Consider the following 12,182-nt stretch of genomic DNA (forward strand, 5'->3'; position numbering starts at 1 on the left):
GGTGTAGAGTGCAAGAGTACAGTAGTTGTAGTTGTAGTTGACAGCAAAAGCAGCTGAAAGCACGCACAAGTTCAAGTCAAGTGCAAAAGTGAATAAGCAGCAAAAAGGCGCTGAGAAATTCTTATCGTGAGAACGTTATGGCAGCATCACATTTGAGTTGGTTCGTGAATTTGCTCTTCCTGCTATTGGTGAGTGAAGGAAACTGGTTTATTTTTATACTAAAATGTGGTAAAGTTTATAAATATTTTATGATCTGGGTTTAATATAATTATGGATGAAATAAATTTTCTAAACTATTGAGGTTTTCCGCGATTGCCAGTCTGTTTTGTTTAGAAAAATTGGAGAGCTAGATGACTTTGAATCAGTATGAGAAAGTAAATTCTAAAAGCATGGAATGTAAGTTCTATAACCAAAACAATGTTCCCTGGATAAACAAATATTGATTTTTTACTTTTTTTTAATTTACTGAATTTATTAATTTTTTAATTAATTTCTTTATTGCGATCTGTTTTTTAAACATTAAGCAATGTTTTTACTTAAAGCTAATTAATTCATTTAAGAGAAAAACTATTTATCGAATACACTCAGCGTTGCAACCATCTAATAATTTTATGATAAATAATAATTTAAACTAATTTCTTATCATATGAGGCCTGTTGTAGACTTTCTCTTGAGTCTAATGAAGGTTATGAGATCTGCAATTAATTCTGTGACAAGAGGGTTTGAGTGCGATTCGAGTCGTGTGTTGTGTGATGTTGCATATTTTCTTATTTCTTCAATTATTGTGAATACTTTGAGATAGTGATTTGTGCATTTGTGATATAATAAGGGGCTTCTGAGATCATTCTGAGGGTTTTCGACCGGACTCTTTGAAGTATTTCGATGTTTGAGAGCGTACTTTCGAGAGAAACATGAGAATTTCCATGTACGTAGTAACCCATATTTGCTACTGAGTTTTATTTCTAGAGCCTTCCGTTTGGTGAAAATATGGGTTTCCCATGTACGATTGCTATCAAGATGCATGTCGAGATATTTTGTGACGCTAATTTGGGGGATGATTATATAATATCATTGAGATTAATGGGCAAGTTTTTCGATTTAGAGTAAAAGTGACTTGGGAAGAATTTGTCTCGTTTGGCTTAATGCGTCACTCTTTCAACCAATGAGTTATTTTATCAAGTCCTTTCTTAAGTTTTTGGGAGGCCACATGAAGGTGGGAGTACGGTAATGTTATCCCCAACGTTGCGATTACTGTTTCTTTAGAAGCTGTGTATAGTAAGTATAGGATGGGACCCATAATACTGTCATGGGGTACACCAGCTGAACTATCACATACAAGGTGCGCCATCTTTTATGTCGGTATGAAAACATTGAATAACTAAAAAAAACAACTGATTTGTATAAGTGAGGTATTTTTATTTGGTTTGGGTATTTACAATTTATTAAAACTATTTTTTGTACAATATCAATCAAGTGGGCTCTTTTAATAGCAATCACAAACTGCGATCTATTTTCTGTGTTTGTCATCACCTTGTCAAGCATTTCGGGTTTATAGCGGATTTCGGTACGAATGTTTGCCTTAAGCTGGTCAATAGTCGGCAGCTTGTTGGCGTAAACCTCACTCTTCAGATAACCCCACAAAAAGAAGTCCGTGGGGGTTAAGTCAGCTGATCTGGGGGGCAAGTCGATGTTGCCTCTTTTTTACACTAGACGTCCCGGGAATTCCCGTTGCAGAAATTCAATTATTGCATTCGCAGTGTGGCATTGCGAACCGTCTTGTTGAAACCAGTAACCGTCTAAACCTTTCTCACTCATTTGCGGGTAGACATAATGAGTCAACATCCATCGAAATCGGTTTCCATTGACCGTTTCGTTTTCTCGGTAAGAATATGGCCCAATGATGATTTTAGCGCAAATGCCGGGCCAAACAGTTTTTTTTTGTCGGGACTACTAGCAAGTGCAACACTCAGACATTAATTAAGTCCATTATACTACACTTGGATTCCCTTTTAATTTTCTTTAAATCTACCCGATCTCCGAAGAAATCTGAGTAGATCTTGTGGTGCCAAGGAGCTAAGGTGGTCGCTTCTTAACACATCAGTGCAAAAGACCCCAAACCTTATACGAGCGAAGGCGAGGCAGACGCACAGGAACTAGTCCACCGTCTCATCCTCCCCTTCACAAGCTGGGCAGAGTACACTGTCTGAGATGCCCACCCTTTCCATGTGCTTCGCCTACAGAAAGTGGCCCGTCATCAGTCCAACCAGCTGTCTGCACTCCCTTCTGCTTAATGACAGGAGGGTTTGCGACAGTCGATGGGACATGACAAGGAACATCAGTTTAGTCCATCTGCAGCCTTTCTCAGCCTACCAAGCTCAGTTGTAGTAGCCAATTTGCTAACCGTGGCTTTGATGGCCGCAGAAGGGAGTGGCAAAACGGGTTCTGAGTCAAAGAAGTTGGCTTCAGAGCCCATCTTAGCTAAGGAGTCAGAGGTCTCGTTTCCCATGATACCCACGTGTCCCGGGACCCATATTAGCATCAGGCTATTATATCTACCGACATAGTTCAGCCTGGATTTACAGAACTCGACTACCACTGATGTGGTTGGGGGGCTGCCTAAGGCCATGAGCGCAGCGTAGATCTGCTTCTCCATCAGTTTTACACAACAAAGTTCATAGCTTCTTGAACTGCATACACCTCCGCTTGAAACACAGATGCATGCATTCCAAGAGCAACCCAAGCAGTTATTTTCCGGTCATGCAATGGCGTTTCATGGATCTCAATTCGACTCTCAGTTCTCCAAATGCGGCAATTTTGTTTATTTACGCTGCCAGAAAGATTAAAATGCGCCTCGTCAGCAATAAAAATTTGCTTCCAAAAATTGGGTTCAGTGTCAACCATTCGAGCGAGTGTTTGGCCGTATTCCAAGCGACGTGAATGGTCTGTTGGCAATATTCTTTGTGTCAATTGCACTTTATACGGAAACAAATTTAAATCATCCTTTAAAATGCGCCGCATTGTGGTTTCACTGAGCGCGACGACGATACGACACTGTTGGCTCCTCGGTAACGCTCTCCCTCACTGCTTCAACAAGTTCATTCGAACGTCTTGGTCGTTGATGGACGGCATGTTGACGATCTCGTACTGTCCCGTGCTCAAAAAAATTCGACACCAAATGACGAGTAGTATTGTCAGACGGTGCCTGTTTGCCGCGATAATTTTGCGATATGCGCGTTGAGTTAGAACAATAGAACGACTAGAACAATAGAACGATGTATAGCGTCACTATTTTAGCGCGTTGCTTCGGTGTAAAGCGATCCATGGTTAAAATTGTATTGAATTGACGTATCGAAAACATATATGTTGAAGTCGATCGGTTGGTAAATGACAAAGTTATTCAGCGTTTACATACCGGCATAAAAGATGGCGCACCCTGTAGTTTAGACTGTTGACGAAGAAATATCCATTTTTGAGGTTGGAGGTGTAGATTGTCTTTTATTTTGTATATTAATTTTAATATATTATTTAATATTTTTATGTTAAATTAACTTGAAGTAAATTAAATTAATTAAAGTGATTTAGTTTAATTTAATTTCACTTTATTTTATTTTATTATGTCTTATTGGACTTTATTTTTTTATCTTTTCATTTCATTGAATTTCCATGCCTACATTTAATTTAATTTAGTATAACTGAAATTAGTTAAAATTAATTTAATTTAAGTGCATTTTTAATTTACTTAAGTTGAAGTTAATTTAATCTAAGTTTATTTGTCTTGTTTTTTATCTTGTGTTCGATGTTTTCTTTTTGTTGAGTTTTCATGCCTAAATTAAAGTTAATTTAAGTTAGTTTAATTTAAATAAAGTCCATAAGTTCGTTCGTATTTTACCTATAATTTCACTTTTGTACGGCTTTTGCATACAAAAAATTATTCGTGTAATATAACTGAACTATTTATATTTTCTTTGATATATTGTGCATTCAACAAGTGATTTTAATCGCGAATAGAAGCACGTGTTGTTAAAAAATGAAATGGAATCTTCGAACGCGTATAAGAGGCATATTTTGTATTTTTTTTATAAAAGTGGTAAAATGCAACAACTGCTGCTGCAGAAACAAACACTGTTCACGGAGAGGATACCGTGAGTGTAAGGACTGCGCAAAAGTGGTTTTCAAAATTCCAAGGGTTAACTGCGACGTGGAGGATGCCCCGCGCGCTGGTCGCCCTGAAGTCTTTAACTCCGATGCCTTGCGCGAACTCGTGGAAGCTGAGCCAAATTTGACAGTCGATATGATAGCTCAGAGGTTAAATTCATTGCATGGAACAGTTCACAGGTACCTGGTTCAGTTGGGAAAGGTTTCGAAGCTGAGAAAATAGGTTTCGCATAGACATTCCGTCGCCAACCTGCAGCAGAGAGTTAATGTGTGTTCTCAGCTGTTGCAACGGCTTGAAAATGAAAGTTTTTTGAACCGTATCGTTACTGGTGATGAAAAATGGGTCCTTTACAATAATTCTGTTCGCAAACGCCAATGGTTAGATAAAGATGAAACACCAGAACCGACCCCTAGAGATGGCCTTCACCCCAAACAGATTCTCCTGTCTATTTGGTGGGATATGGCCGGTATTGTTTATTATGAACTTCTGGAACCAAACCAGACGATAACTGCTGATTTTTATCCCCATCAGCTATCAAACCTGAATGAGGCACTTAACACAAATCGACCGTCTTTATTGAATAAACGCAAAGTTTTGTTTCACCACTACAACGCAAGACCTCATACCGCAAGGCAAACATTAGGCAAGCTGATCGAGCTCGGATGGGAGCTAATGCCGCATCCACTATACTCTCCGGATATTGCACCTTGTGATTATCACCTTTTCCGTGGACTTCAATCCCATATGAGTAACAAGAACTACTCCTCAAAAGAAGCTATAAAAAGGGATATCGAAGAGTATTTTGGCTCCAAGGACAAAAAATTGTTTGAGCAGGGAATTAAAAATTTGCCTTAACGTTAGGAAGACATTGTAAATAATGAAGGAAAATATATTATTGATTAATAAATACTTTAAACATCTTTTTTATTAATTTTAAAATCACCTTTAAAAAACTCACGAACTTATGGACTGGCCTGATATAAAGTAGTTTAATTAAATTTAATTGTAATTAATTTAATTCAATTTAAGTTAATTTATTTCAATTTAGTTTAAGTGAATTTAGATTAATTTACGTTCATTTAATTTAATTTGTTTTTACTTTATTCTATTTCGGTTTAATTTTTGATTCCATTAAGTGTTCATGCCTAAATTCAAGTTTAGTTCATTAATAATTATAATACAATAGATAACAATTAAATAAACCTTAGGTTGATTTATTATAATTTAATATAATTAAATTTTTTTAAACTTAATTTAATTTTGTTTAATTTAATTTTATTTTCTTTTGTTCTGTTTTTTCTTTTCATAGAGTTTTCATAACTAAATTTAAGTTAAACTAATACGGATTAATTAAAATTTAAACAAAATTGATTTAATTTAATCAAATTTAAGCTAATTAAATGAAATTAAATTTAATTTATTAAATTTAAATTTAATTTAATTTAACATATTTTTATTAATTTAATTTGGATTTATTTTATCTCATTTTATTATATTTTATTTCATTTCGTAATCGTCATCATCATCGTAATCGAAAACCGCTAAATTTTTGTAAAATTTTTTATCATAATCCATGCAACATCGTAAAACTGTTCGAATCACCAACAACTAATAAAACAATTAAATTCAGGGTATCTCGATTTGAGTTTAAGTCTTCGCACCTAAATTAAGTAATCTATATATTGTAAAAATATCTACAACTTTAATTGCTCCGAATTTGAAATTGATGGTTTTTGAAGACTTTTGCTAATATGCAAATAACGTCAATAAATGCTTCATTAGTTGTAGCCAATAACGTCGGCTGGATTTGTAAACTTTGACTTTCAACGGATGCTCGTGTTTCTCTTTGCTTGTATGCTGGTATATTTTTTATCTATTTGGGCGCTAGCTTGCTGTTGTTGGCATCGCATTACATTGTTGTGCTGACTATTGCAATTTAAATTGATTGAGTTGCAATTACAACGCAAGCCGCCACTGCTGTTGCCACCATTTTGACTTTTGCTTCTGCTTCTGCCACTGCTGTTACTACTTTGTTCGATTGCTGTTGTTGTAGACGAGTAGTCGTAGTGGTGGAGGTAGTGGCTATTTGCAGCTCACATAATTGGTTAATTGCATTTGCCATTACAATAGAGAATAGTAGTTTGTAGTGCCACTGTGGTAATGCAACAATGCAGCAGAAATGACCAAGAAGTGTTCGCTGAAATACAGTAGAAACTCATACACACACATACATATATACATGCTAGCGTTTGCGTGGCTGATAGTTGGTATACTGCTGCATCGGGTATTCAGTAAGTCAGTCAGTTGGTTAGTTGGCTATTTTGATGATTAGGCGATCGTTCGAAGCGAAGGAAAAGCATTGCTGCGATAGTTTTTATACCCGTGCGCTCTACTGCGCTAGGGTATTATAGTTTTACTAACATAACGGTTATTTGTTACAGCATAACGGATTCGAGATAGGTTTAAGCGCAGGAATACCAAAACGTTCCGAAGGAGGGGATGAATTGATTTACTTATGTATATCCGTGCCTCCAACCCAGCATTCATGCGTACGACAATTCGAGCAAGAATTGAGATATTTCAACGAAACTTTATATGAAAATAAAATGCTGACATTTTTTTTAATATTGATTCTAAACAAAAACAAAAAAACAAAAATATACGGTTATTTTGGAAGTAAGCGAGTCATCACGGACTCTTAGACAATTACTTGCTTGTAAACATATATATTAGGTGAGCCACTAAGTTCTTGCTGTTTTTTTGATGATAATACAACTTTATTCTGAAAAAATGGTTACAAGTGAATCATTGAAAGTATTGCCCATCGCTGGTTACTACCTTTTCCCATCTTTCTGGGAGATCTCGTATACCGTCGCGGTGAAACTGTTCATCTTTTGAGGCTATCCACGGATCAAGCCATTTTTTGATGTCTTCATATGAATGGAACTGCTAGTCAGCTAGACCATGTGCCATCGATCGCAAGTGATAATTGGACGCCGCAATATCTCAAGAATATGGCGAGTGGGGTAGGATTTCCCATTTCAGTGTTTCCAGGTAGGTTTTAACGGATTTGGCAATGTGAGGCCGAGCGTTGTCATGCTGTAGAATCACTTTTTCATGCCTCTCCGCGTATTGCGACCGTTTCTCGCGCAGTGCTCGGCTCAATCGCATCAATTGAAGTCGATACCGATCCCCAGTGATGGTTTCGCTTGCTTTTAACAGTTCATAATAAATAACACCAACTTGGTCCCACCAAATACATAGCATTACCTTCGCAGCGTGAATATTCGGCCGAGACGACGACGTAGAAGCATGACGGGGCGGTCCCCATGACTTTCTTTTCTTTGGATTGCTGTAATGAATCCATTTTTCATCACCCGTCACGATGCGATGAAGAAAAGCCTTCCTTTTTTTGCCGCTGGAGCAGTTGTTCACAGGCGAAAAAACGACGTTTAACATCCCTGGGTTTATCTCATAAGGAACCCAAATCCCCTGTTTCTGAATCATTTCCAAAGCATGCAATCGCTTCAAATGGATTGGCGGGTAGCTCCTAATACTGAAGCAAGCTCTTCTTGCATTTGACAGCGATCCTTATTGAGTAATGCCTCCAATTCAGCGTCTTCGAAGGTTTTTGGCCTTCCTTCGCGCGGACGGTCGTCAACATTAAAATCACCGTCTTTGAAGTGACGGAAGCAATATCGGCACATTGTTTCACTTAAAGCAGCATCTTCATAAACTTTTTATAGCTCTTGATGCGCTTCAGCCGCCGTTTTTTCAAATGAGAGAGGAAAATCAACACTTCAGCAAATGACGATTATTCGGCACAAAATCAGACATTTTCACAAAACCAAAAGTATATGATACCAAAACAAAATCTTTAATGTGTCGAAGCAGTTTGTTTACCATACTTGGATGTTTAAGCTTGGTTTATGCTGTTTAGGTTATGTTAGAGTCGACTAGCACAAGCTGATGGCGGCATCTATTGACAAACAGCGATAACTTAGTTGCGCATCTAATATTTAAAACACTACATCAAGCTTTACAAATTTTTCTAAATGATAAATTGGCCAACTGCGCATCAGCGGTTACCTCACAAGGATCAGAGCTAATAATCGGAATCAGTTCTACAGAAATCAGAAATTGGATCAGCGGTTATGTTTGCAATTTACATAAAGAGCGATGGTCCAGTGTAGAACGGTGCAGGACTGCCGGAAACTGCCGGAACAAAAAACTGCCAAACTTTCTTTTAAAACTTGGAAGAAAAGACGTTCGGTTGATGGTCGATATTATTACAAGACACAATACATGGGATCAGCATATGACCACCATTGGAATAATTGAGGACCTGATTTCTTGTCTTGCTTAGAGGAGCCGGATAGAACTGAATATTTTCTCTGTGAGTGTCCTACTTATGCTAGAGCGAGAGTTTTTGAGTTCCGATGTCATAAGCATGAGTAATATTCGTTTTCTCAAGCTGCAGGATTTCAGATTTGCAAAAGAATATGGAAAATTGTCACAGGACTACCCATCTCTTTGTTCTTTTAGTTCCTTCTCTTCTTTTCTCCATGTCTACCTACCCTTTTATATATATTCAAAGCTTACACTCATTTTGCGTGTTTAACCGAGCTTCTCCTCCTATTTGTGGCATGTGTCTGATGCTGCTTCACATATGGAGGGACCTGCAGTTTTAAGCCGCCTCCGTACGGCAGATATTTTGAGGAGCTTTGAGCCAACCCGAATTCCGAATGGTAGTCACGTACCAACCCATTCGGCTTCGGCGGCAAAGCTTTGAATACAATGGGCTTTTTAGCCTAAGGGTTTTAGGAGCCACCAATCTCTCGATGCTTTCAATTTCAGACTCAGCTAGGGAACTGAAACCTTGCACGAATTCATAAATTGTATGTACCGTACTTATGGTGAAAAGTGGTAGGGGGCGTGACACCCCGCATACAAATTGAAATCTCATATTGTGTGTACAGAATAAATGAATCAATGGAAATTTCGAAATATTAAAATAAGTTTTATTTTGAGACGCATACGTAAAATCTAGGTTACTATGAAGATTAATAAGGAAACGACAAAAGATCTTCTTAGCCTTTCAAGATATCTCGAAGGTGTCGGCTTTTATAATCGGTGATTTGGCACTTAAGGTGTGATTCTGTTTAGTCCATTAAGTTTTTGGGTTTTTTGCGTTTCAATCTTCTTCTCCAATTTGTTGGACTAACAGGATTCGAGGCCTCCGTATTGACATGGTTTTTCAATCTTGCATCGTGGGCTTTTGCTGCGTTTTTATTGTATCTGCTACCGAATTCATATTTAGGACGCGCTCGAGATCGGAGTTACGGATAAACCGGATCAAATGTAGAAAGCAAATACAATAAGATTTTAGAGATGATGAAGAGAAAGAAACAGTTGGATACTACCTTTGCATTTGTCCAGCCTTAGCTAAAATCAGAGCAGGTTTTCTAGGAAAATATTTTTTTCAATTCGGATTACGGAATCGTCTGGCGTGTGAATGGGAGGAATCCTGCGCTTCATAAGAGCCACTAAATAGTTCTGCGAAGAAAAATAAATGAGGCTCCCGTGCCGCACAGTGGTATCACAACGGCCTGTAAGATCTAAGTGAGTTAGTCTTACAGACCGATTACCACCTAACCTAACCTTACTTTATGCTATTGAAATTTCCTCAAAAACTGTGTTGGGTAATGCGCCCGAAGGCAGACTCTTCTTAGCTTGTTCTTGTTGCTTTTATTGTTTCACCATCTTCCATTGCTACTTCACTTCTAATAATATTTTCGAGTAATACTTTCAGGCTAAGTTACAATTTCATTTCGTGCTGGACTGAACAATGCTTTCCTCATTAGATACATAGTTATCATTTACGTACGTATGTTTAGATTTATGTGCGGCTATGTGTGTGTGTGCTGCTGTTAAAATCCAAAGTCTCAATTTCAGTTGCTTTTTGAACGTTCATTAGGTACAAATAATTGCACGCGATTGTGAGTATGCGCAGCGCCAGAAAATCCACCGACGCATACATTCATGTACATATATGTATGTATGTACATACATTCATTCGATAAGTGAGCTTATATTTAAACACCGATCACAACAATCACAATTGCATCGACCCGACGCGACGCCAGCGTAAATATAGTGGCTGGATCTGCAAGCGCTCACATTCGGAGCATACATCTAGTCATTGTGTTGTTGGTATATAATTTGTGAATTATTATTGTGAGCCAGTCAAGCATTTAACCGTTCAGTGGCGAATTGTCTGTCTGTGCTTTAGCTAGCGCAGTCAGTAGTGGCCAGAGGCTTCTAAGGGAAGCCAATTCAAAGTGGACGCAAAATGAAAAAAAAAAACAAAAAAACTAACTAAATTACATATAAATATTAAGCGAAATATTACAATATTACAACCTTTTCTATCAATTTGTACACAAATTCATATATACATACACGCTTATATGAACAACATTCTAGTCAGCGCTATCTGTGCAGCGCTGATAGCTTCGTGTGCTTTCGTGCATTGAGTTGATTTGTTACGTCTAGATGCCGACTGTCCCACGAGTGCAGTTATTGGTTATCTTTTTTTTTTATTTCTTTCAACTTCAAGAGGAGGTTACTCATTCAATACAAACTTAGATTGGATTTCTTTTATATCTAATTGCGCTCACACCTCACGAACGTGAAAAGAAAATAGAAAAGTTTGCCAAAGCGAGTGCAATATCAAATGCATTACTCCTTAACCCGTTTTGTCAATATGAAATTGTGCCACTCCTATTAAAAAAAACAAAAGTAAACCAATATTATATCTATTAGCAACAAATGTAAGAGGTTAAGCGAGCTTTAATTTGAGTACCACTTGAACCCGACGTGACAGCCCGCAAGTGGATACGGCAAACTATGAATTCCTATATTTCATTCATTTAAATATGAAGCGATTAAAAGTAAATTTATGCCAGGTTTATATATTTTGAATATACACTAGAGCGGGACACAAGTGGGCGCTGTATATAAAATTTTAAAAATTCGGTCCAATGCATACAAATTGGTTTATGAATCACCTTACTATTATCCTTCAACCGCTGCTCAACTGTCCTGCTCTCAACGGGCTGAGATTCAAACATCTAGGCCCTCATTTTTTGGCCACACCTACGGGTATAGCAGGTTTAGATATCACACGCCTGGTGAATTTCACCTGTAGTTTGAAACGGTTAACGCAAATATAAGTAGCCATCGTTGGGTCGTCATCCTCCTCTCACCCAAAGCCGCTCAGCCCTTTCGCCTCTGTTAGATTCTTTCATCTCCGTTTTCCTCTGTATGACATCACAAAGGATGGAATTAATTTCTGCTCCAAGTGAGTTCTTGCGTGGGCAGCCATGGAGCTTAAGCTTGAATTACGGCTATTGTAAAACAGTGCGCTAATGATAGAGGGGCCAAGGCTATTTCAAAGCAAGATAAATAGTAGACACTTTTCCATATCTGCAGATATGCTACTATAATGATGCTGCAGTCAGACTGAGGTGGGTGGGATAGAGTGAGTCGATCTTATTTATTTTCTTTTCCAAATATCTGAGAGACTTCTTAAAAAAAAGACTAACGAGTTTTAAAAGCTTGGCCACAGGAACAAACTGGTTCAAAAAGGATTAAGCAGATATTGCGACCTAGTGATGACCTAATGGCGTGGCTTAAATACTGTTCTTTGCTTCTTCCTACCTAGCTGAGTAAGTTTATGTAGTTTTTGCATCCGACCAGCAAAAGTACACTAGAAAATTTAGCGAATTATTTGGAAAGTAAAGAAAAATAACCCATTTGAGTTGGTATAACCCGTTTGAATAGAAAACTCATAACTATATGTAAGCTGACCGTATTGCAAAGTAAGAAAAATGCGATCGGTCCCCAGGAAGGTACTTATGAAATTCCAGCTAAACGTCGGACTGCTGGAAGTACAGGTAAATTAAACAAAACTGGAACAAAAATGAATTACATAGTTTTTTTTATACAAAAAAATATATATCGG

The 12,182-nt window shown here is 37.6% G+C and overlaps 1 protein-coding gene across 1 annotated transcript in view; it reads left to right on the forward strand.

Moving 5' to 3' along the window:
• The first annotated feature begins 17 nt into the window (after positions 1 to 17).
• Positions 18 to 12,182, forward strand: part of LOC129236087 (streptococcal hemagglutinin) — a 51,050-nt gene continuing 38,885 nt past the window's right edge. The window contains exon 1 of the mRNA XM_054870287.1: positions 18 to 188. Within this exon, the coding sequence (XP_054726262.1) occupies positions 138 to 188 (51 nt within the window). The 5' untranslated portion in view covers positions 18 to 137. The remainder of the gene's footprint in view (positions 189 to 12,182) is intronic.

Source organism: Anastrepha obliqua, chromosome 1 (assembly GCF_027943255.1).
Source record: "Anastrepha obliqua isolate idAnaObli1 chromosome 1, idAnaObli1_1.0, whole genome shotgun sequence".
NCBI lineage: Eukaryota > Metazoa > Arthropoda > Insecta > Diptera > Tephritidae > Anastrepha > Anastrepha obliqua.